Here is a 24,885-nt window from a genome sequence, read left to right on the forward strand (position 1 = left end):
CTAAACGGGACAACATACCTTTGTTTAAAAATTGTGCGCAAGTCATAATCCATCCGTTCTCATGTTTGTAAATTATCTTCGCCAAGCAATCCCAGTATGACATCAACTTGCATTTGTAGTCCAAAAAAATGTAATAAATCTGAGAAATGTTCATATATTAGATGTTTACATCTTACATTTCAATAGAAGAGAACGATCCGCAATTTGTTGTTTCCACTAAAATATTCACACTGCGCTGTACACTCCATAGTTTGTGTGAGTTCGCTTTTAGTTTTGGTTTCAGTCTCTCCGTATCCAAAAAAACAATCCACTCGCTCTGTGTCCGTCTGACAAAACAATCTACACGTAGCCTACTCCGTTTTCTGATTAAATATCTTCCTTTAATCTTGTTTATCATTTTAATCAAACATAAATAATATAGAAACAATATACGACCAAAGAGCGCAGTCCCTGCCGCAAGCTTCACAAGCTGTGTTCCAAGGTGCTATATAAGCAGCAGGTGCAAATATGGAAATTAGCTTCTTTTCGCTAAAAAAGCCGGAAGAATGTGACCGGCCGTGACAGCAGGGAGCAGCACCTGTGGCGACGGGACATGACGTCTCTGTTCCCTCCTTCAGGGAACGAGGGTTACATCCGTAACTGAGACGTTCCCTTTCAGTCGGTCACTACGATGTCACGTCGTGACCGACGAATTGGGAATCCCTACCAAAACGCCACTAGGAGCTGACCTCTTCCAGTGTCTGCAAAAAACCCTCTCATTCCACTTAGGGAGATGGAGAAATAGGATTAAGGCAGAAGGCCAGGCACTAGATGTTCCTTTAACCCCACAGTAGTGCCAGCGACTGGGAAGCACCCTATCTGAGCGGGATAGGAATGCTGCGGAAGCCACCACCCCGTTTAAGGGCTAATGGTGGGCGAAGACAACCTTAGTTGATAAAGGACAGCCATGGCTGTGTAAGCAAAGCAGTGCTCTGCTGAGGGAAACGTGGGCTAGTAGAATTAACCCCACGGAAAAATCCTCACAAAGGAACCCTGCTAAGGGAACACAATGTGGAGCCCGAGGCAAACACGTAGGTTCGCGAGGATACAGCTAGTGAAAGGCTGACAGCCAATGCTCCGCAACATCAGCTGCCAAGGCAGCAGAGGAAGGACAAATCAAACCAGTACGCATTTTGTCTTAATGGCCTTCCATACTGACACTTATTCTGAAGCACCAGTCGGAGGCTGCAAGCATTATGCAAATATCTCAATGCCAAGTTCTTTGGCGTTTTAGTAGTTCTCGAAGCAGATCCCTCTAAGCGAGTTCCCAATTTGTTGGTCAGGACGTGACGTTATAGTGACCGACTGAAAGGGAACCAAGACATTCCCTTTCGGTCGATTACTATGACGTCCCGCCGTGACCGAAGATTTGGTAATCCCTACCAAAGCGCCACTGAAGCTGACCCTTCCTGTGCCTGTGTAAATCTTCTGTGTCTAGTTCTGCAGAGGCGGAACTTGGGCTTACTGCACAAGGGCAGTCACTACTTGATTTATTACAGGTTACAGTGAATACATCTGATGAAAGACTGACAGCCGATGCTCCAGGTTTTTTCGTCAAAAAGAATACAATTTGATGAACAGGTTCCATTTCAGCGTATAAGCATGTCTTATGCATGGCTGCAGAACTAGTGTTAGATACCGTTTGTGGTAAATCATTTAGAAGGTCCTTCCTCAGGGAAATCTGCCAGGGGGGGCTGTTGTGAGGAGCATGAGTTCTGAAAACCAGTTCCTGGTGGTCCAAGAAGAAGCAACCTGTAAAATGCGATCCTTGTCCTCTGTGATTTTATGCAATGTTTGTGCGAGAAGGCTCACTGGGGGAAACACATATTTGCGCGAACACTGTGGCCAGATGTGTACCAGCGCATCCATGGCGAGTATTCCCTTGGTTAGTGAATAAAAGAGGTGACAATGAGTCGTCTCTGGGGAGGCAAACGAATCAATATGTGCACATTATGGCATACCTAGAGACCTGTTTCGGGGGTACTCCAGCCCAGAGAAATCATGGGTCTGACCATGGAGTGAAAGACAGTGCTGAAGTGGTTTCAAATGAAGCAGCCCGAGTGTTGTCACGGCTGCCGTTGCTGCCATATGCCCTAGGAGCCTCAGAAAAGGTGACTGCCTTAAACCTATTCAAGCAAGTCAGTGCTGACTGGCTTCTGTCAGACGTGCCGTTAGTTCAGAGTTCAGTACATATTGAGACAAGAGACCTTCTACATGGGGCAGAGCTTGCTCTTCTCCCAGCTGACCCAAAGACCCAAATGAGCGAGTTGCATGAGCACAAAGTCTCTTAGTTTGCAAAGCATCTTCCGAGATTTAGGTATTTTAAGCCAGTCGTTGAGCTAAGCTAGAATCCTCTCTCAGAGGAGTGAGAGCCCCCACCACAACCACATGGTGCTGAGAGCCACTGGACAAACCAGTACATCAATTTAGCACAGTAATGTGGAGATTGTTCTAGCAATGAGTACAAGAACCTCCCATGAATGCTGCCTCAGTGTGCTGTATGCCCAAGCATGAAAGACAACACTTGTGACCATCCTTAGGGCCCATATACTTGCCACATCCCAAACCGCATGAACAAAATGTCATCTTTAAAAAGACACATTCCGCTATCACATGAGCGAATGGCTGTCTTTAAAAAGACACAAATTCAACTCATGCTGCTCTTTTAGGGAAATTCAAGTTCAATTCAAGTTCAAAAATAAACTGAGAGAAATCAAAGAGGGGGAAATCTGCGAGCCTCCGCTGTGTTGCTGTTTGTCCAGACACGCAGCGTACATCCGAGCAGGATAATAGAGCTTCTCAAAAAGCCAGCTGGCTAGCTTCGAAACGAATAAAACTGATTTGGTATTACACCTGCTGCTCATTTTATACTCAAGCAGTGGGGCAGCGCCAGCAGATGCAAATACCTGCATGCCAAGTTCATTGGTGCTTTAGTAGCTTCTCGATATATCGAATATCCGAAGTCAGATATTATGATGTGGTCAGTCCATTAGTAGGCTACCAGATGGTATTAAATCTTGATTATTTACTTTTCAGCAGTTCTGTTGTAGGTTTGCTGGTGTGCTTGGGATCATCATCCTGTTGCATGACCCTATTATAAGCTTTGTGTCAGTTGCCCCCTCGGTTTTTTGAGCCAAATGGATTTTGCATGCAACCTTAAAATCAAAGAAGCGTCCATTAATTTGTTACTTGCCTTTTAACCTGTTTAATATGCAAAATATTATTAATTCTGTGCTGCATCCTTGTCACTTTTCAGAGATTTTTGCCATTTTGATAGTGTTTTGATCGTGCGCGCTCACAAGCTATTTGCTGTTGCTGCTGCATTGTGGTATCTAGGAAATTAAAACGTGTAAGAAACGCTCACAACTTTTCCAAACCCCAGTAGGGTAATGTGCAGTAAACCTCCTCTGTGTAGAAAATGTATGGTTTAAAATGTGACCGTCTTGACGTTATATTAGTAGTACAGATTTCTAGATTCATCTTCTAGGTACAAACGCCAAAGTTCGCCAGAGTTCACAGGGGCGCGGAATCACACATGCTCACATGAGGTAAAATTGAATGCAAAAATCCGTTCCTCTAATAATTTTATCTAGACATATATTTTTTAATCATTATTGGATGAATGAATTAATGAACATCACGTGGCTATAGCTTATGTAATTTTCGTTGTTTGTATACTTTTTGGATTTAAAATTACATTATTTAATAGGATGCAGTTGTTGTGGAAAATGTATTAATGACACAATTAAACAAGTCATTAAGCAAAACGTAAATAAACAACATGCCGTTTCAGATGTGAAATGTGTAATTATTCTGATTATATAGTATTTGATATGAAAGTTAGTCAACACTTTTATTTTGGAGGTTTTTGCATAAAGCATGGGTGCTCAAATTGTTAGAAATGTAATGGAAAAGACTGAAAGCATATTTAGTTTGATATCTTTGTATGCACAAATTTCTGTGAGCTGTGCACACTGTGCCCTCTTTAAAAAATTGGTGCATGACGCCCCTGGTCACAGATATTTATTACATGACCCCCCCCCCCCAAAAAAAAAAAAAAAAACAGTGGTAAAAACATATAGCAAGCAATTGGCATTGCAAACCTTGCGAACTGAACCAATTCGATCACTTTATTGTATTAATTGCACAATATTGTATATTTTGCTTTTGTTATATTAGCAACATGTTTGTTTTGTAAATCGTGGTGTATGGGTAATGCATTTACTGTAGATACATGTACTGTAATGTGGCCAGCATGTTAATAACCTTAACAACCACAAACCTGCAGGAGCACAATAACCTACTGTAGATTTATATCAATAACAATAAACAAACAAACAAACAAAGCAAATGAATTAAACACAGTGATACAATGCACTATACTCATTCACAGGCACTACGAATGATGATCTGTAACAATGTCTACAAGAGCGGATGCCTGATGAAATATTTTAAGAGTGATGACGTGTTTAAGTGCCTTTCTGAACCAGGGGTAAAAGAAAGCATAGATGAGAGGATTTACACCTGAGTTCACATACATAGTCCATGTTAGAAAATTGACTGTGGCAAGAGGAATTACAGTATTCCCTGTGAAAGAAAAAATATAATAGGGTATATAACACAGCAGATGAATTGCCACAATGATTCCTAATGTGAGAGCGGCTTTGTGCTCAGATTTCCTCCTCCCTGAACCTTCCTTTAGACGTTTTTCTCTCTTCACCAGAGAGTTTATAATTTTCACTTGTCGTTGTGCAACAAAGAAGATCCTCAAATATAAAGTTATGATTGTAATACAAGGAATCAATAACGTAACAAAGAGATCAATCACTCTCCAGCCAAAACTAGTAACAAAGGTACACTCTCCATAACACAAACCGAATCTGTATAAAACGTCAGTAGCGAATAATACATTACCGACCAAAAGGGAAGTGTTGTAAGCTGATGAGAAAAACCAGCTGAGAAAAATAGCCACTAAACTTTTAGTCATGGTTATTTTCTGTGTGTACAGTAAAGGATAAATCACAGCAATGAAACGATCGAGAGCAATTAAAATTAAATTACTAAGAGATACAGTGAGAAACAATCCAAGGGAAACCATAAACAGTCCACAGAAAATTTCTCCAAAGTACCAGCACGTCTCGATCAGTTTGATGGCCTCTACAGGTATCACAATAAGTCCTACGAGCAGGTCAGCCACAGCCAGAGAGAGAATGAGCATGTTGGTTGGAGTGTGAAGCTTCTTGAAGTGAGAGATGGAGATGATCACCAGCAGATTCAGAAACACAGTCCATACTGACAGCAATGAAAAAAACACATACATGATATTGTATTCATGTGTGGAGCGCTTTGTCTTGATGCATGATGAGTTAATGGCAGGAAAGCAGTATTGAGTCTCATGATCTTCTGTCTCATAGGCCATGAGTAAAGTCTCCTCCTGATAGGAGTTTGATCTGATCTCCTTACTGAAGTTTCATTTATACAGTTTCTGAATTAGACCAACCAACCCATTCACCACCCACTCTGATGCTGCATAATGACTTTTTTATAATTAAAATCTCAACTAAATATGTACAAAGCCTTTGTTGTTGTTTTACCAAGTAGCTTAAAGTTATGTAAGTGTGAAAATAGGGCCTAATGATTTTCACTTGTGAATAATGGACTGATGAATTCTCGACTGTAAATGTTTGGCCTTTTAACCATTTGATGGGCGCAACAGTTGCTTTTTAAAAGACCATTGCATTGTGTTAAATCATAATCACAACAGTACAAAACCCCTAAAATAAAACAGAATAAAATAAAATGGATCAAACATTCTGCTGTCATTTCATACCAAGATGTCAATACAGGTTTGAGCCTTTCTTTAGGAGGTCACATGTGGTGTGTCGATCTTGGCGATCTCACAGGCTGACAATAGGACGATCTCAAAATTGGGCTTATCGACCAACGCACAGAGTACCTCTTTGGCGTTGTTTATCGATGTGCAGGATACTTCATTGCTTTCGTCAAAAATCACGGGCGGCCTTGTGGTTGTAATCTAATCGTTGTTGTTTTCTTATTTAATGTAGAAGATTGTACTTAACACTTCACAAGCAAAACATTAGAAAGGTCTAAGACTTAAATGTTTGTATTTGACCATTACTTTATTTAGAAAATCTTATAGTGACAGTAATGTAAAATCAGAGTGCATACCTGTAAAATAAAATATGACCAGTAATTGTGCAAAAATCTTATGCATGGTCGTCATTAAAAGCACTTTACAAAACAACACTTCTCAAGGCTTTTTGGTTTAAATGCGTGCATATTTGGAAAAAATATGGATGGATTTGATATCAGAGTGCATACCTGTAAAATAAAATATGACCAGTAATTGTGCAAAAATCTTATGCATTGTCGTCATTAAAAGCACTTTACAAAACAACACCTCTCAGGGCTTTTTGGTTTAAATGCGTGCATATTTGGAAAAAATATGGATGGATTTGATATGATTACTTTAAATTTTTATAGAGAGGATTCATTTTATATAATTTTTTTCCAAATGCGATGCTATGAGCCACTGAGGTTGTCTGTTACATTTATATATTCATACTACACCCTTGTGCAGATCCATTTGGATCCATTTCATCATAGTGCTTATAAGGGCATAGCAAAACATGCAAATAAAGATGTTTGGTAACACTTTATTTTACGGTGTCTTTGTTACACATGTTACATGTAATTTTTATAGTAATAAAAGTTAACTATGCATAATTACATGCAACTTATCCTAAACCAAACCCTAATCCTAACGCCAACCCTACAGTAAGTACATGTTGTTGATGATTATTACTTAGTACTTAAATATATAATTACAATGTAACAGTGACGCCTTAAAATAAAGTGTATTTAAAAAATAAAGCTCCGTCTCCCAGATCATGTCGGTGGTGGTCGGCTCTCCACACAATGGTTGTTTTGCAAGTATATCAAGCTAAGCTCCTCCAAGACATGGATGAGTCGGGCCCCGATCCAGCCATCATCAAAGACCTACAGACCTGGCCCTTCGCATCACCAAGACCGCCACCCAAGCCGTGGGAAGAGCTATGGCTAGCCTGGTCATCCTGGAGAGGCACCTGTGGCTCAACTTGAAAGACATCAAGGACACAGACCGTGTTGCTCTCCTTGACTCCCCTGTGTCAGCGTCGGGTCTGTGCAGCGCCACCATTGAGGGTTTTACTCAGCGCTTCATGGAGGCTCAGAAATCCTTGCACGCTATGCTCAACTTCCTGCCCAGATGCCCCGCCTCCTCGGCTGACGTCGGCCATTCCAAACCACCGCCAGCTCAACATCCTAAGTCTGTGCCGCCAAAACAACCTTAGCAGCACAGACCTGAACAGGAGGTCAAGCATCAACGCCCAACACAAAGCGCTGGCCCTCACGACACCGTGGTACACATCCTCATATCACGCTGGACCCATGGCAGTCGGGCCACTTAATAATCAAAGTTACGCACAGCTGTTTGAAAGCGCTATCGAGATGGACATCCCTTTTCCTCCCGGGCACAGAGCTCGGCTCAGTGTGCAGGAGGAAAGTGCATGAGTCACATGTATGAGTCACAGTGCTTTCGGTTAGCTCACCGTCATACTCTTTATTGTATTGCGCGTTTAGTTAACTCGCTGTCTTACCTTCTCTTACATGTTCACACATGCGGCGTGCTCTGCAAACCCGCCGGCTTGTATATTACTGTAACTTATATCGCGATGCGTTAAAGGATTCACCCGTATGCGTGTCATTATGTTTATATGGTGCTTTTACTCAGGCTTCAGCATGAAGCCGTGTTTAGACTGGTAATAGGGCCCCGTTCGGCGTCTCTCCAGTAAGGCACTTTAAACCGTTGTATATGCACAGCGTGATGGGATGATGTTCCCCCATAGCTCAGCAAACTGACACAATGCGAAGTGAACCGTATTGAAAGGGAATGTTTAGGGTACTCACATAACCATGGTTCCCTGAAATAACGGGAACAAGCATTGCAATGCTGGCCGTACTATACATTTGTCGCCACTTTATTCAGCTCGTGCTTCAGTCGAATTAGGTAAGGGAAATGGTGTTCTAACCCACGTTATATAGAGCGTAAGCCCCGCCCCATCGTAGGTTCGGGCACCATTGGTCTGTAATTTTTACAGACGTTAACCAATAGGCTTCAATCACGGAGTAAACAAGAGTTTCCCCATAGCGTCAGCAAATTGGCGCAATGATTGTTCCCGTTATTTCAGGGAACCATGGTTACCTAAATGATCTTTATTGCTTTTGCAGATGAAAGGTCATCTGACCTCTAGATCTCTGAACAGTATATAAAATATTAAACAGTAATCATAAGACAGTTGTGATCATTAATATCAGCTATATATATGTGGTTATATTGTGAATGCCATGTAAGTAGTTAACCAGTATATTCACAATATAGTATGACCTCTAGTGTCATAGGGCCCTATCTTGCACCCAGCGCAATTGACTTTGTCAGTGACGCATATATCATTCGTATTTTGCACCGGCGCACAGCGCGGTTTTCCCTCCACAGATGCACGTCGGAAAACTAGGGAATGAACTTGCGCTCCCTGGGCGGTTCAGCGCAAAAAAGGAGGCGTGTTCCAGCTCAAACCATCCCTGATGCTAATTTGCAGTTTCAAAAAACAATTGCGCCACTGACCAGAAAAAACTAGTCTAAAGTCAGTGGCGCGTTCGCGTTGCGCGTTGTTCATTATGTTATTTTAAGGGTGCATGCTTGACCATAATGTATAGCATGCACAATGCGCACACACTTTGCTTATCTAATCTACACAGATGCAACAGTTATTTTTGCAAATCATAAGTTGTTACAATAAAAAATATTAACACATGAGATAAGGGAAATCATTGTGGTGAGCATTGTGGTGATCGTTTTTATTTATTGTGTGGCTGGGTTGAAAAATTATCATGCAAATAACGATTAAAATATTTTCATAAGTTTGTTGTGTGGCGGTCTTACGTTTATTTTATGTAAATAATAATTAAAATGTTTTCATAAGAAACCTTAATGTATGTGAACTTGATTTGTAAGTGTACTTTGGGGTTGGACGTTGCGTTTCTTGGCTTTCAGCGGTGAGGATGGACGCAGCGATGTCCTCTGCTGGCGTCAGGTCCTGTGCAGAGGCAGATCCACCTCCTGTTACACAGCGTGCCCGATTTATGCTGGCAAGCTTGGGATTCCCCCGTCTCCTGACATCATTGTAGCGCTTGGCGCAACGATGGGGAAGCCAGCTGATGAGACAATTGTGGCTATTTCCTCCCACGCCTGTTTAACCGACGCTGATTTGGACGGGTTTCTCCCATCCCCATACAAAGCAACTTCTCTGTCTTTGACTGCTCTAACAAGAAAGTTGATCTCCTCGGCTGTGAACCGCTCCTGGCGTGCGCCTGGTAAATCTGTCATAATAATAGCAACCCGCCATGGAACTTGCGCACTTGCGTTTAAAGGTAATGGATGACGTTCTGATTGGTTTATTTTACGCCCAAACCACACCTATGAATAATGAACCTACTTCAGACCAACCCTTATTGATTTGCGCTTGGCGCAAGAGTTATTTCTCCCGCCGGGAAAATAGCAACAGCGCCCAAGATCCGCCCACAAAGTCACTTGCGCATTGCGCTTCGCACTTGCGTTTCAGATTGTTATAATAGGGCCCCACATTCTTGTAAGAGCAGTCAAAGACAGAGAAGTTGTTTTGTATGGGGATGGGAGAAACCCGCCCAAATCAGCGTAGGTTAAACAGGCGTGAGAGGAAATAGCCACAATTGTCTCATCAGCTGACTTCCTCATCGTTGCGGCAAGTGCTACAATGATGTCAGGAGACAGGGAATCCCAAGCTTGCCAGCATAAATCGGGCACGCCGTGTAACGGGAGGTGGATCTGCCTCTACACATGACCTGACGCCAGCAGAGGACATCGCTGCGTCCACCCTCACCGCTGAAAGGATTTGGGGGCTTTGAAATCGGAACCAAGAAACGCAGGCAAGGTCCAACCCCAAAGTACACTTACAAATCAAGTTCATATCCATTAAGGTTTCTTATGAATACATTTTAATTATTATTTACATAAAATAAACGTAATACAGCCACACAACAAACTTATGAAAATATTTTAATCGTTATTTGCATTATAATTTTTTAACGCAGCCACACAATAAATAAAAACTATCACCACAATGCTCACCACAATGATTTCCCTTATCTCATGTGTTAATATTTTTTATTGTAACAACTTATGATTTGCAAAAATAACTGTTGCAACTGTGTAGATTAGACAGCAAAGTGTGTGCCCTTAAAATAGCATAATGAACCACGCGCAACGCGCCACTGACTTTAGACTAGTTTTTTTTTAGTCAGTGGCGCAATTGCTTTTTTGAAACTGCAAAATAGCATCAGGGATGGTTTGCGCCGGAACACGCCTCCTTTTTTGAGCTGAACCACCCAGGGAGCGCAAGTTCATTCCCTAGTTTGCCGACGTGCGTCTGTGGAGGGAAAAACCCGCTGTGCGCCGGTGCAAAATACGAAATGATACATGCGTCACTGACAAAGTCAATTGCGCTGGGTGCAAGATAGGGCCCATGGACTATTTAAAAAGGTGGTTTGTTTTATAGCTTCTTTAAAGTACTTACAGTACTGTATATTTTGCTACGCTCTTTTGTCTTATTAGTAACATGGTTGTGTTGTAAACTGTGGTGTAAATTCTGCTGTATGGGTAATGCATTTACTGTAGATAGATGTCTCAGTATTTATAGTAGATATATGTACTGTAGTGTGGCCAGCATGTCATCAATCACCTAGATTTACAATCGTTCCAACAAATACAGCAAATGAATTAAACACAGTAATACAATGCACTACTCATTCACACTGAAAAAAATGATTAATTGAATTTAATAAATTTTTTTAAGGTAAGTGGTTGCAATCAATTTATTTAAGATACATTTAAACAAAAGTTTTATATTTTATTTTACATTAATAATCTTTTTGGTTTAAATGTAGCTTAAACAAATTGACTGCAACCACTTACCTTAAAAAAATTGATTAAATTCAATTAATCATTTTTTTCAGTGCACAGACATTATGAATGATGATCTGTAACAATGTGTACAAGAGCGGATGCCTGATGAAATATTCTAAGAGTGATGATGTGTTTAAGTGCCTTTCTGAACCAGGGGTAAAAGAAAGCATATATGAGAGGATTAACACTTGAGTTCACATACATTGTCCATGTTAGGAAATTGGCTGTGGCAACAGGAATTACGGTATTACCTGTGAAAGAAAAAATATAAAAGGGTACATAACAAAGCAGATGAATTGCCACAATGATTCCTAATGTGAGAGCAGCTTTGTGCTCAGATGTCCTCTTCACTGAACCTTCTGTTAGATGTTTTCCTCTGTTCACCAGAGAGTTTATAATTTTTACTTGTTGTTGTGCAACAAAGAAGATCCTCAAATATAAAGTTATGATTGTGATACCAGGAATCAAGAAAAAAACAAAGAGATCAAGCACTCTCCATCCAAAACTAATATCAAAGCTACACTCTCCATAACAAACACCAGATCTGTGTAAAACATCAGTGGCAAAATATCCATGACTGAGCACAAATGAAGTGTTGTAAGCTAATGAGCAAAACCAGCTGAGAAAAATAGCCACTAAACTTTTGGTCATGGTTATTTTCTGTGTGTACAGTAAAGGGTAAATCACAGCAGTGAAACGATCGAGAGCAATTAAAACTAAATTACTAAGAGATACAGAGAGAAACAGTCCAAGGAAAATTATAAACAGTCCACAGAAAATTTCTCCAAAGTACCAGCACGTCTCGATCAGTTTGATGGCCTCTACAGGTATCACAATAAGTCCTATGAACAGGTTGGCCACAGCCAGAGAGAGAATGAGCATGTTGGTTGGAGTGTGAAGCTTCTTGAAGTGAGAGATGGAGATGATCACCAGCAGATTCATAAACACAGTCCATACTGACAGCAATGAAAAAAACACATACATGATATTGTATTCATGTGTGGAGCGTTTTGTCTTGATGCATGATGAGTTAATGGCAGGAAAGCAGTATTGAGTCTCATGATCTTCCTTCTCATAGGCCATGAGTGAAGTCTCCTGATAGGAGTTTAATCTGATCTCTTTACTGAAGTTTTATTTATACAGTATCTGAATCAGGCTGACCAACCCATTTACCACCCACTCTGATGCTGCATAATGACTTTTTTATAATTAAAGCCTCAAATGAATATGCTCAAAGCTTTTGTTGTTGTTTTATCAATAGCTTTAAGTTATGTAAGTGTGAAAATAGGGCCTAATGAACACCTCTATATTGTTTTAGATCATCTCATCTAATAAAGTCAGAGATTGAGTAGTCAGAATAGTGGTGTACAGTATGATCAGTCAAGTACCAGATGACATCAAATCTTCATTATTTTTTTCAGCCATTCTGTTGTAGATTTGCTGGTGTGTTTGGGATCATTTTCTTGTTGCATGACCCTATTTAAATCAGCTTTGTGTCAGACAGATGATTGAGTTTTGAGGATCTAGAGTATACTTTGGTATGCAACCTTCCGATCTCTCTGACGAGTCCAATACGGAAGTCACTTAAACTGCAATTCATTGACTGGCCACTAGAGACTGGCTCCAAAAGGGAGTCAATTCCCATAGACCCCCAAGTTAAAATGCTCAACTTCACAGTAAAAAAAGTAATATGTTTACAGCCTGGTACAAAAAGTGTTTTTTGTCTAAATAGCTAGACCAATGTGTGGGGGGTGAATGACAACTGTGAGGGGGGTGATTTTTTTTGTAACTCATCCATTTAAATTATATTAACCCTTAAAGTTCTGCATTATTAAGGGCTTGACCCCTTGAGTGACGGTTGAACAGCCACTGTTGTTACTAGAATCAAGCTAGGCGGGTGTGGTTTCAGCAACCAGCAACCTCGGCTTCACCCATGTCCCGCCTCTTTACCCATTTTCGATTATCCGCGAGTGATGCGCAGCCAAGATGGCGACGCAGGAAACACCTACACTGAAAAAAATGATTCATTGAATTTAATCAATTTTTTTAAGGTAAGTGGTTGCAATCAATTTATTTAAGCTACATTTAAACAAAAGTTTTATATTTTATTTTACTTTACTAATCTTTTTTGTTTAAATGTAGCTTAAATAAATTTATTGCAACCACTTACCTTAAAAAATTTGATTAAATTCAATGAATCATTTTTTTCAGTGTACTTTAAGCTTCAAAAATGCTCATCACAAACCAATGGGTGAAGTCACGGACACTACGCCATATTGTTTAATAGTCTATGGTAATACCATGCAACACCATTTTCTTGCACTAAAAAGGTTGTTAGGCATGCAGGGGTTTAAAACCAGCAAGTGTGTTGTTTTTGCTCCCTCTAAATTCTAGAGCAGGCCCGGCCTTTAATAACGCGCTCAGATTAATGTCATCAGTTTTGATGGTTACGGTCATGACGGTGTTGCCTTAAACGTAAATCAGCTTTTTTGTCCACCAATTAGGTGCCTTTTAATAAATGAGTTAAAAATGAAAACAAATAAATAAACAAATTAGTAAGCTATTGCCTCTTATATATCATGCATCGGTAATCTCACAGGCTGACAATAGATCTCCCAATGCAAAGGGTACCTCTTTGCCGTTGTTTATCGATGTGCAGGAAACATCATTGCTTTCGTCAAAGATAACGGGCAGCCTCGCGGTTGTAATCTAATTATTGTTGTTTACTTATTTAGTGCAGAACATTTTACTTAACATTTAACAAGCAATACATCATTAGAAAGGTCTAAGACTCAAATGTTTGTATTTGTTTAACGGATAAAACATGAAGACAATATTCACGATTTGGATTATACATGGTGTATCTGTGTTTTTCTCGTCATGTTGGGTATTTAAATAATCAATACCATATATTTATTATAATGCAAGTGCCTTTAGCACTGTAAAATACAATTAAAAGTTATATTATAGTTATATTATTAAAAGCCATAGAGGTAAAACCTGGACTGAGGCCATTTAGAAACACCGCTTTGTTGGCAGAATCCACTGAATGCCAAATGGAATTTTCAGCAAAGTCCTCTAAGTGCACAAAACAGAAAAGACCTTCAGGACTATACATTTTGATCAAGAAACAATAATTCTGTCTTTACAATACTTCATTTTTAATAAACTTTAAAACTGCAGTTTGATCTGTTTTCCTTGTTTTGCCTGGCCTTAAGGTGACAGAAGGCCTATATAAAACAATTATCTCTTAGTACAGAATGTGCATATGCATGGCTCAGATTTAACTTACAGGTACACACATTCTCCAGTATGTGTGATTCATAAACTAAACCTACACGCAGAAAACGCGCTTACCCCTTTCTTTCAGTTGTGAAATCTATAAATGATCTTGAACTTGTGCGCAGATGAGCAGTTTCAGATCAAACTTCAGATCATCTAACCTCAAGATCTCTGACCATATAAAATATTAGACTGTAATCATAAGACAGTTGTGATCATTAATATCAGCTATATGTATGTGGTTGTATTATGAATGCCATGTAAGTAGTTAAAACCAGTACATTCACAATATAGTATGACCTCAAATGTCATAATGTTACTATATAAACTGCAGAATATATTAAAGACACATTTACTTATTTCTTTATTTTACTAAACAAAATCATTAAAGTCCAATCCTGCTAGAACAAGACAGGGACAAGAAGATAGGTGTTTTGTTTTGAGTACTTACAGTATTATATATTTTACTATGCTCTTTTGTCTTATTAGCAACATGTTTTTGTTGTAAATCGTGTTGTAAATTGTGCTGTATGGGTAATGCATTTACTGTAGATACAGTATTTACAGTAGTATTGTGGCCAGCATGTCAACAATCACCTAGATTTACAATCATTACAACAAACACAGCAAATGAATTAAACACAATGATACAATGCACTACTCATACACAGGCATTATGAATGATGATCTGTGACAATGTGTATAAGAGCGGACGCCTGATGAAATATTTTAAGAGTGATGATTTGTTTAAGTGCCTTTCGAAACCAGGGGTAAAAGAAAGCATATATGAGGGGATTAACACTTGAGTTCACATACATAGTCCATGTTAGGAAATTGGCCGTGGCAACAGGAATTACTGTATTACCTGTGAAAGAAAATATAAAAAAGGGTAAATAACAAAGCAGATGAATTGCCACAATGATTCCTAATGTGAGAGCGGCTTTGTGGTCAGATGTCCTCTTCACTGAACCTTCTGTTAGACGTTTTCCTCTCTTTACCAGAGAGTTTATAATTTTCACTTGTCGTTGCGCAACAAAGAAAATCCTCAAATATAAAGTTATGATTGTGATACCAGGAATCAAGAACATAACAAAGAGATCAAACACCCTCCAGCCAAAACTAGTAATAAAGGTACACTCTCCATAACACACACCAGATCTGTGTAAAACATCAGTGGCAAAATATCCATGACTGAGCACAAAGGAAGTGTTGTAAGCTGATGAGAAAAACCAGCTAAGAAAAATAGCCACCAAACTTTTAGTCATGGTTATTTTCTGTGTGTACAGTAAAGGGTAAATCACAGCAGTGAAACGATCGAGAGCAATTAAAACTAAATTACTAAGAGATACAGAGAGAAACAGTCCGAGGGAAATTATGAACAGTCCACAGAAAATGTCTCCAAAGTACCAGCACGTCTCAATCAGTTTGATGGCCTCACCGGGTATCACAATAAGTCCCATGAACAGGTCGGCCACAGCCAGAGAGAGAATGAGCATGTTGGTTGGAGTGTGAAGCTTCTTGAAGTGACAGATCGAGATGATCACCAGCAGATTCAGAAACACAGTCCATACTGACAGCAATGAAAAAAAACACATACATGATATTGTATTCATGTGTGGAGCGTATTGTCTTGATGCATGATGAGTTAATGGCAGGAAAGCAGTACTGAGTCTCATGATCTTCCTTCTCATAGGCCATGAGTAAAGTCTCCTCCTGATAGGAGTTTGATCTGATCTCTTTACTGAAGTTTTATTTATACAATATCTGAATCAGACCGACCAACCCATTCACCACCCACTCTGATGCTGTATGATGACTTTTTATTAAAACCTCAAAGGAACACATACAAAGCTTTTGTTGTTGTTTTGTCAAGTAGCTTAAAGTTATGTAAATGTGAAAATAGGGCCTAATGAATACCTCTATGTTTTAGATAATCTCATCTAATAAAGTTAGATGAACAGTCGGAATTGTGGTGTACAGTATGATCAGTCCAGTACCAGATGGCAGCAAATCTTTTGGTCTATAACTAATTTTGCTCTCCATGAAAACTGAGAGGGGGGTGATTTTTTTGTAACTCATCTGTTTAAATTATATTAAGCCTTAAAGTTCTGCATTATTAAGGGCGTGACCACTTGAGTGACGGTTGAACAGCCAATGTTCTCACTAGAATCAAGCTAGACGGGCGTGGTTTCAGTAACCAGCCATCTCAACTTCACCCATGTGCCGCCACTTTACCCATTTTTGGTTATCTGCGGGTGATGCGCGGTGATGCATGGCCAAGATGGCAACGGCAGGCAACAAGCAATTTCACAAGATGGCCACCACACCCGAGCCAGTTCAAAAGACCGCCACCGCACTCGAGCCAGTTCACAAGATGGCCGCCGCACCCAAGGTAGTCACCTTAGTCACTTGAGTCACATGAGTCACCTGAGTCGCCCACCGCCATGCCAGAGTCCAAAGCCGAGACAGCTGAAAAGTCTGAACCAGAGTCCCCTGAGCTTTCTGTTCTGGCTCTGTTCATCGGTCGTTGTTTTATCCTGTTTGATGTTCTATCGTGCCTGTGTTACTGCTGTATTCTTGCCTGTTTTTGTACCTTTTGGATTTATAATAAACTCTAAAACTGCAGTTGGATCCGCTTTCCTTGTCTTGCCTTGCCTCACTGCGACAGAAGGTCAATATAAAACATTTATTACTTAGTACAAGCGCAAATAACACTGCTAGACTTAATCTTTATGACAACTTGGATCTAACGTATGACATGAAGTACAATTAAGTATGGGTTTGACATCTATACTTATAATCGTTCGCCTGACATTTATTTCCTTCAATCTCACTTTAATTTACGACCTCACCATCTGTGTCGCCAATTCCCCTTGTTTTCAGAATGTGCATATGCATGGATCAGAGTTTACTTACAGGTGCACAGATTCTCCAGTCAAGTTATTTTTTATAGATCACAACCTTTGCGTGGGAACTGGTGTACGCATGTTTTATGCATAGGCACATTTTATAAATGAGTCCCCAGCACATCTCATCTAATAAAGTCGGAGATTGAGCAGTCGGAATCGTGGTGTACAGTATGATTAGTCCAGTACCAGATGGACTGCCCAACTTTTATTATTTATTTGCATAATGCCGGCGCCGCCCCGCCAGGTGCGTATATAAGTCGCAGGTGCACAATACCAAATCAGCTTTTATTGTTTCGAAGCCGACAGACATCTGCTTTTGAGAAGCTAAAACTGATCTTCGTAGATCCTTTGCTGAAGGGAAAATATTCTCAGCTTGCCGAAGTTGGTTGGGCGAAGACACCTCAGCGGAGGCTCACAGTGTTTTTTCTCCTCCCTTTCTCTCTCTCTCTCTCTCTCTCTCTCTCTCTCTCTCTCTCTCTCTCTCTCTTTCATTTAGGATTTGAGTTCGAGTGAGTGCGTTGCCTCTCCCTGTGTGTTTCACCAGCTGGGACAAAGAGTGATTTCCCTAAAAGAGCAGCACGTTTGAGCTTTGTGTCTTTTTAAAGACAGCCACTCATTCGTGTCACGGTCGGGTTCGTCTTTTTAAAGATGGAATTCCGTCCGTGCTCTGTTTCTGGATGCGGTGTGTTCATTGCTCCCCGGGATGGCCATGAGCGTTGTCTTTCGTGTTGTCTTTATAACAGTGCTGGGACGGTCTGCTGGTTCGTCAAGTAGCTCCCAGCGCCCTGATCCGTTGCCAGTGGAGGTTCCGATGGAGACGATCGACCCGTGTTCTACCGTGTCCTCGCCCTCTGTCGAGCCTCCACCGGCGACTATGTCCATCGTAACGTCGGAGGGGGGGTTGTCAGCCTCGGACGTTGATCCAAACACGCCCCCGCCTTGGGGTAGGGTTGCGGGTCCTGCGTTTGATCCCGAGATGGCAGCCATGCTCGCTCGGGCGGCGGCGGCGGTAGGCTTGGAGTGAACTGAACCTCCCACACACGAACCGTCCCGCCTCGATGATTGGTACTTCGGGGGTGCCAGGGCTTCTCAGTCCTCACCTCCGGTGCCCTTCTTTCCCGAGGTGCATGAAGAGCTGACACGGTCGTGGAAAACCCCGTTTTCCGCCCGGAACCGGCCGTTTTAGCCTTCAACCCTCACCTCTAACGAGGGTGGAGATGCCAGGTGGTATACTGGCATCCCGTCAGTGGAGCGGCCGGTCGCGATGCAGGTGTGTCCGGCCTGTGTCACTTCCTCCTGGTGGGACCAGCCTACTCTCCCCTCGCTATGCTGCTTCCGCGCGGTGCTGCTTACAAAGCCTGTGGGGAGGCAGCTTCAGCCCTGCATTCCATGGCATTGCTGCAGGTTCACCAGGCTAAGGCTCTGAGGGACCTGCACCTGGAAGGTCATGATTCGGCAGAGTTCTCCGAGCTCCGTGCGGCTACTGATCTGGCGCTTGGTGCGACCAAGGTCACCTCCGTTGCGCCCGCCGCGGGTACACCGATCGTGCCTTTAGTCCCTCTCGCACGGTATTTGGGGGCTCTCTCTGTCACCCCGTGTATTCACCAAAGTAGTGAAGGGGGCTTTAAAACCCCTGAGAGAGAAAGGTGTGCGCATTCTCGCGTATCTAGACGATTGGCTCATAATAGCTCAGACACGTCAGACGCTGTGCGATCACAGAGATCTAACTCTAAAACACCTCGCTCATTTGGGTCTTCGGGTCAACTGGGAAAACAGCATGCTTTGCCCCGTGCAGAGAATCTCTTTTCTCGGGATGGAACTGGACTCGGTCGATTTGACAGCTCGTCTAGCAGAAGCGCGTGTACAGTTGATTCTGGCTTGCCTGAATACATTCAAGAGCAAGAGCGCGGTCCCGCTGAAACAATTTCAGAAGCTCCTGGGGCATATGGCAGCAGCTGCGCTGTGACACCGCTCGGGCTGCTTCATATGCGACTGCTTCAGCATTGGCTTCACGACCGAGTCCCGAGGAGAGCGTGGCTGCGCGGCATTCACTGTGTTATCATTACACCTGCGTGTCGTCGCACTTTTACTCCGTGGTCAGACCGTGCATTTCTTCGAGCCGGTGTGCCTCTGAGACAGGTCTCCAGGCATGCAATAGTATGCACAGATGCTTCGGACACGGTGTGGGGGGCCACGTACGATGGGCTTGCGGCTTTGGGGGTCTGGACGGCACCCCAGCTGCCGAGAAATGTGGGCTGTGTATCTTGCGCTCGTCCGTTTCAGCAATGAGTTACGCGGAAAAGACGTATTAGTTCGCACAGACAATACTGCGACCGTTGCGTACATCAATCGCCAAGGCGGTTTACGCTTGCGTCACCTGTCACATCTCGCCCGTCACCTCCTCACTTGGAGTCAGAAGAACTTGAGGTCTCTTCGTGCCATTTACATTCCGGGCATGCTCAATATAGAGGCGGATGTGCTCTCTTGGGCTGCGCGTTCCGGCGAATGGCGACTCCACCCCATAGCGGGTCAGCAGATTTGGAGACGTTTCGGCAAAGTGCAGATAGATCTGTTTGCTGCTTCCCCAGAGACGGCCTATTGTCGCCTGTTCTATTCACTAGCCGACGACTCGCTCGGCGTGGATGCGTTGGCACACAGCTGGCCGTGAAACATGTGCAAATACGCATTCCCCCCGGTGAGCCTCATTGCGCAAACCCTATGCAAGATCCGGGAGGACGAGGAGAGCGTGCTGTTGGTGGCACCATATTGGACAACCTGGAGTTGGTTTCCAGAACTCTCTCTCCTCGCGACAGCCCCTCCTTGGAAGATTCCCCTGAGGAAGGACCTTCTTTCTCAACGAGAGGGCACATTATGGCACCCGCGCCCCGACCTTTGGAACCTCCATGTGTGGTCTCTGGACGGGGCACGGAGGATTTAAGTGATTTACTGCAAGAGGTATCTAACACTATTGCTGCAGCGCGAGAGCCGTCTACAAGACAGGCTTACGCTCTTAAATGGAACCTGTTTGTTGACTGGTGTTCTTCCCAACGTGAGAACCCCCGAAAATGCACGATTAGTGTTGTGCTTTTGTATCTCCAGCATCGTTTGGAGAATAGGCTGTCACCATCCACTATTAAGGTCGATATCGTGGTGATATCAGCTCACCATTCACCCGTAAATGGTAGGACAGTGGGTCAGCATGACCTGGTCATTAGATTTCTCAGAGGCGCTCGAAGGCTGAATTCTTCGCGTCCTCCCTCTATTCCTCCTTGGGAACTGTCCTTGGTGCTGAAATCACTCCAGGAAGCCCCATTTGAGCCTCTGCATAGTGTGAGTGTTAAATTTCTTACTATGAAGACTTTAACTCTCCTTGCTTTGGCTTCTGTTAAGAGGATAGGGGATATTCATGCATTTTCGGTCAATGATTCGTGCCTTCAGTTAGGGCCAGCTGCATCCAGCGTAACACTGAGACCCCGGCCTGGCTTCGTGCCCAAAGTTCCCACCACTCCTTTCAGGGATCAGGTGGTGAACCTGCAAGCGCTGCCTTTGGAGGAGGCAGACCCAGCCATGGCTTTGTTGTGCCCTGTTCATCCACTACAGGTGAATATAGAGGGGACGCAAAGCTTTAGGACCTCAGACCAGCTCTTTGTTTGTTACGGTGGTCAGCAGAAAGGGAAAGCTGTCACCAAGCAGAGGATGTCCCATTGGATTGTGAATACTATAGCCCTTGCATATCAAAAGCAAGACGTGCCTTGTCCATCTAATTTACGTGCTCACTCTACAAGCCAGTTTACTATTAAGTAGCATTGTGGTTTATTTAGGGTGTTTTAGTGCTTAAACACTGGGTTACAGTTTACATTTTGGATTGGAGCTTGAAGTTTTGTTCTAGATTTTATGTTGGCTTGACAAAGCCTTTCTTGTTATTTCCATACTGTGCATGTAAAGATATCAATGCTATTGGTATAATTTGTTAATGACCACCGTGTACTTCGTGTGAACCTAAAGTAATGTGAGAAAAAGAGAGAGTTATTGCATAACTGTTGATTTGAATTAACCCTTGAAGTGCCTGCAATTATAAACAAAAGAGACTGATACACTGCATAGTAAAGTAACTGTTTATTTACATTTTGTACGCAGTTCCACTTACATTCACTGTTTAGTTTTTGTTCATTTATTTTGGGGTTTAAAATAAACCTGTTGTATATATATATATATATTTCATTTGTATAGTGTTATTACCTACATGATATGCTGAAGTAGTCATTTAAAAGGGGTGCTTTGTGAATAACAGAGTAAAATTTGATAAACAGTTTAGACAGCAAGGGGTCAAAGATCAGAAGGTCACGTCGAGAGACATCAATAACAGAAGCCGGGTATTAGCGTCTATAATTGGGAGGGTTATTAACTCAATACCTGAAGGGGGCACTACACAGAGTTAATTTACATGTGCACACATTCCCCCGTCAAGTTATTTTTTATAGATCACAACCTTTGCGTGGGAACTGGTGTATGCACGTTTTGTGTATACGAACATTTTATAAATGAGACCCCTGGGGTTGATAATTTATCGATAATGTCTATGTGTGATTTATAAACCAAACGCATGCACATAAAACGCGCTTACCGCATTCTTTCAGTTGTGAAATCTATAACTGATCTTGAGCTTCTGCGCAGCTGAGCAGTTTCAGATCAAACTTCAGATCATCTAACCTCAAGATCTCTGACCATATAAAATATTAGACTGTAATCATTAGACAGTTTTGATCATTAATATCAGCTATATGTATGTAGTTATATTGTGAATGCCATGTAAGTAGTTAACCAGTATATTCACAATATAGTATGACCCTTGAATGTCATAATGTTACTATATTTACTTCAGAAAATATTAAAGACACATTTACTTATTTCTTTATTTTACAAACCAAATTCCAATCAAAAAAGGTCACTGGGACTGTACCCTTTCAAAAACTACAACTTTGCTCCTTAAAAAAAGTATACTAGTACCTCAAAGATAGATATTCATCTTAAATGTATACATTTATGTACCTAAATGGTCCTTTTCGAAGGGTACCGTCCAAATGACAGCTTTTGTAACTTTATTTCTGAGAGTGTATTGTGCACCTTTAAAGGTACAGTTAACTGTTTTGTAACTGTACAAGATTTTTTCTTAAGGTAAACAATAGGTCCTTAAGGTATATTATTTTCCATTTAATATTTTAAATGAACCTATGAGGGTACAGCCCCAGTGACAGAAAAGGTACAGTTTATGGTGTTTATGAATATATTAATTGTGATAAAGACAGGGACATGTAAATAGGTGTTTTGTTTTATAGCTTTAAAGTACTTTCAGTATTATATATTTTACTATGCTCTTTTGTCTTATTAGCAACATGTTTGTGTTTGTGTTAATTGTGTTGTATGGGTAGTGCATTTACTGTAGATACATGTCTCAGTATTTACAGTAGATATATGCATGTCAACAATCACCTAGATTTACAATCATTCCAACAAACACAGCAAATGAATTAAACACAGTGATACAATGCACTACTCATACACAGACATTATGAATGATGATCTGTAATAATGTGTACAAGAGCGGACGCCTTGTGAAATATTTTAAGAGTGATGATGTGTTTAAGTGCCTTTCTGAACCAGGGATAAAAGAAAGCATATATGAGGGGATTTACTCCTGAGTTCACATACATAGTCCATGATAGGAAATTGGCTGTGGCAAGAGGAATTACAGTATTACCTGTGAAAGAAAATATATAAAAGGGTATATAACAAAGCAGATGAATTGCCACAATGATTCCTAATGTGAGAGCGGCTTTGTGGTCAGATGTCCTCTTCACTGAACCTTCTGTTAGACGTTTTCCTCTCTTCACCAGAGAGTTTATAATTTTTACTTGTCGTTGTGCAACAAAGAAGATCCTCAAATATAAAGTTATGATTGTGACACCAGGAATCAATAACATAACAAAGAGATCAAGCACTCTCCATCCAAAACTAATAACAAAGCTACACTCTCCAGTACACACACCAGATCTGTGTAAGACATCAGTGGCAAAATATCCATGACTAAGCACAAATGAAGTGTTGTAAGCTGATGCACAAAACCAGCTGAGAAAAATAGCCACTAAACTTTTAGTCATGGTTATTTTCTGTGTGTACAGTAAAGGGTAAATCACAGCAGTGAAACGATCGAGAGCAATTAAAACTAAATTACTAAGAGATACAGTGAGAAACAGTCCGAGGGAAATTATGAACAGTCCACAGAAAATTTCTCCAAAGTACCAGCACGTCTCAATTAGTTTGATGGCCTCTACAGGCATGATAATAAGTCCTATGAACAGGTCGGCCACAGCCAGAGAGAGAATGAGCATGTTGGTTGGAGTGTGAAGCTTCTTGAAGTGAATGTATTCATGTGGCCGGCGACAAAGCCTGTACTGACATCAAATTACAGATATTCATGTGTGGAGCGTTTTGTCTTGATGCATGATGAGTTAATGGCAGGAAAGCAGTATTGAGTCTCATGATCTTCTGTCTCATAGGCCATGAGTAAAGAGTTTGATCTCCTTACTGTTCATTCATTTATAAAGTATTTGAATTAAACTGACCAACCCATTTACCACCCACTCTGATGCTGCATAATGACTAATTTTTTTATAGCTTCAATCTCAATCAAATACTTACAAAGCTTTTGTTGTTGTTTTATCAAGTATCTTAAAGTTATGTAAGTGTGAAAATAGGGTTTAATATACCTCTATATTTTTTTAAGATCATCTACACAGAATGGAGTCAGAGATTCAGAATTGTGGTGTATGAAGTGGTCACTCCATTTTTAGGCATCAGATCTCTGACAGATTGTGGGAAGACACTATTCTGTTGTGATCTGGCTACATCATTCATATGAAAAAGAAAGTATACCTTCTTTGAATTAGATGGCTTTCAATAAGGTCGAAGTCTGGACTTTGACCAGGCTGCAACATTTTGATTCTTTTCTTTTTCAGCCATTCTGTTGTACATTTGCTGGTGTGCTTGTGATTATTGTCCTGTTGCATGAGCCTACTTTGTCTAAGCTTTATGTGTCAGACAGATGACCTCATATTTGACACATTTAAGGATAGACTAGTGCTTCCTTGTTAAGTTTCATGAGTCTGAGATGTGCCTCAATGCAGTTATATAAATTCCAATGAACAGCCAAAATAAAACAATAATGTAATAAAATAAAAGAATGTTTTAAGAAATATCTGTAATTTGATGTCAGTACAGGCTTTGTCGCCAGCCAACAGGGCCGTTTTAGGCATAGGCAAACTAGGCGGTCACCTAGGGCAGTGGTTTTCAATCTTGTCCTAGGGGACCCACAGCTCTGCATATTTTGTATGTCTCCCTTAACTGACACACCCAGTTCTGTTCATGGATCTCTCCCTTAATGAGCTGATGATCTGAATCAGGTGTGTTAGATAAGGGAGACATGCAAAATGTGCAGGGCAGTGGGTCCCCTAGGACAAGATTGAAAACCACTGACCTAGGGCACCACCAGCTGCGGGGTGCACCAAAGAGTGCATATACGTTTTGACTGGTGCTTCA

At 41.4% G+C, this 24,885-nt stretch overlaps 1 protein-coding gene and 2 pseudogenes across 1 annotated transcript; all 3 read right to left on the reverse strand.

Annotated features, from left to right (window-relative positions):
* Positions 1-4,435: 4,435 nt before the first annotated feature.
* LOC129446266 (trace amine-associated receptor 13c-like) lies at positions 4,436-5,513 on the reverse strand (annotated as a pseudogene).
* A 5,645-nt stretch (positions 5,514-11,158) lies between these two features.
* On the reverse strand, positions 11,159-12,181 carry LOC129446168 (trace amine-associated receptor 13c-like). The gene has a single exon (XM_055207118.2). It carries the CDS (start codon positions 12,179-12,181, stop codon positions 11,159-11,161), a length of 1,023 nt encoding a protein of 340 aa, XP_055063093.2.
* A 2,807-nt stretch (positions 12,182-14,988) lies between these two features.
* LOC129446165 (trace amine-associated receptor 13c-like) lies at positions 14,989-16,604 on the reverse strand (annotated as a pseudogene).
* Positions 16,605-24,885: the final 8,281 nt, after the last annotated feature.

The sequence above is a fragment of the Misgurnus anguillicaudatus genome, chromosome 12 (genome assembly GCF_027580225.2).
Source record: "Misgurnus anguillicaudatus chromosome 12, ASM2758022v2, whole genome shotgun sequence".
NCBI classification, from domain to species: Eukaryota; Metazoa; Chordata; class Actinopteri; order Cypriniformes; family Cobitidae; genus Misgurnus; species Misgurnus anguillicaudatus.

Coding starts and splice junctions, on each gene's coding strand:
- LOC129446168 (XM_055207118.2), bottom strand. CDS start 12,181: ATGGCCTATGAGAAGGAAGATCATGAGACTCAATACTGCTTTCCTGCC.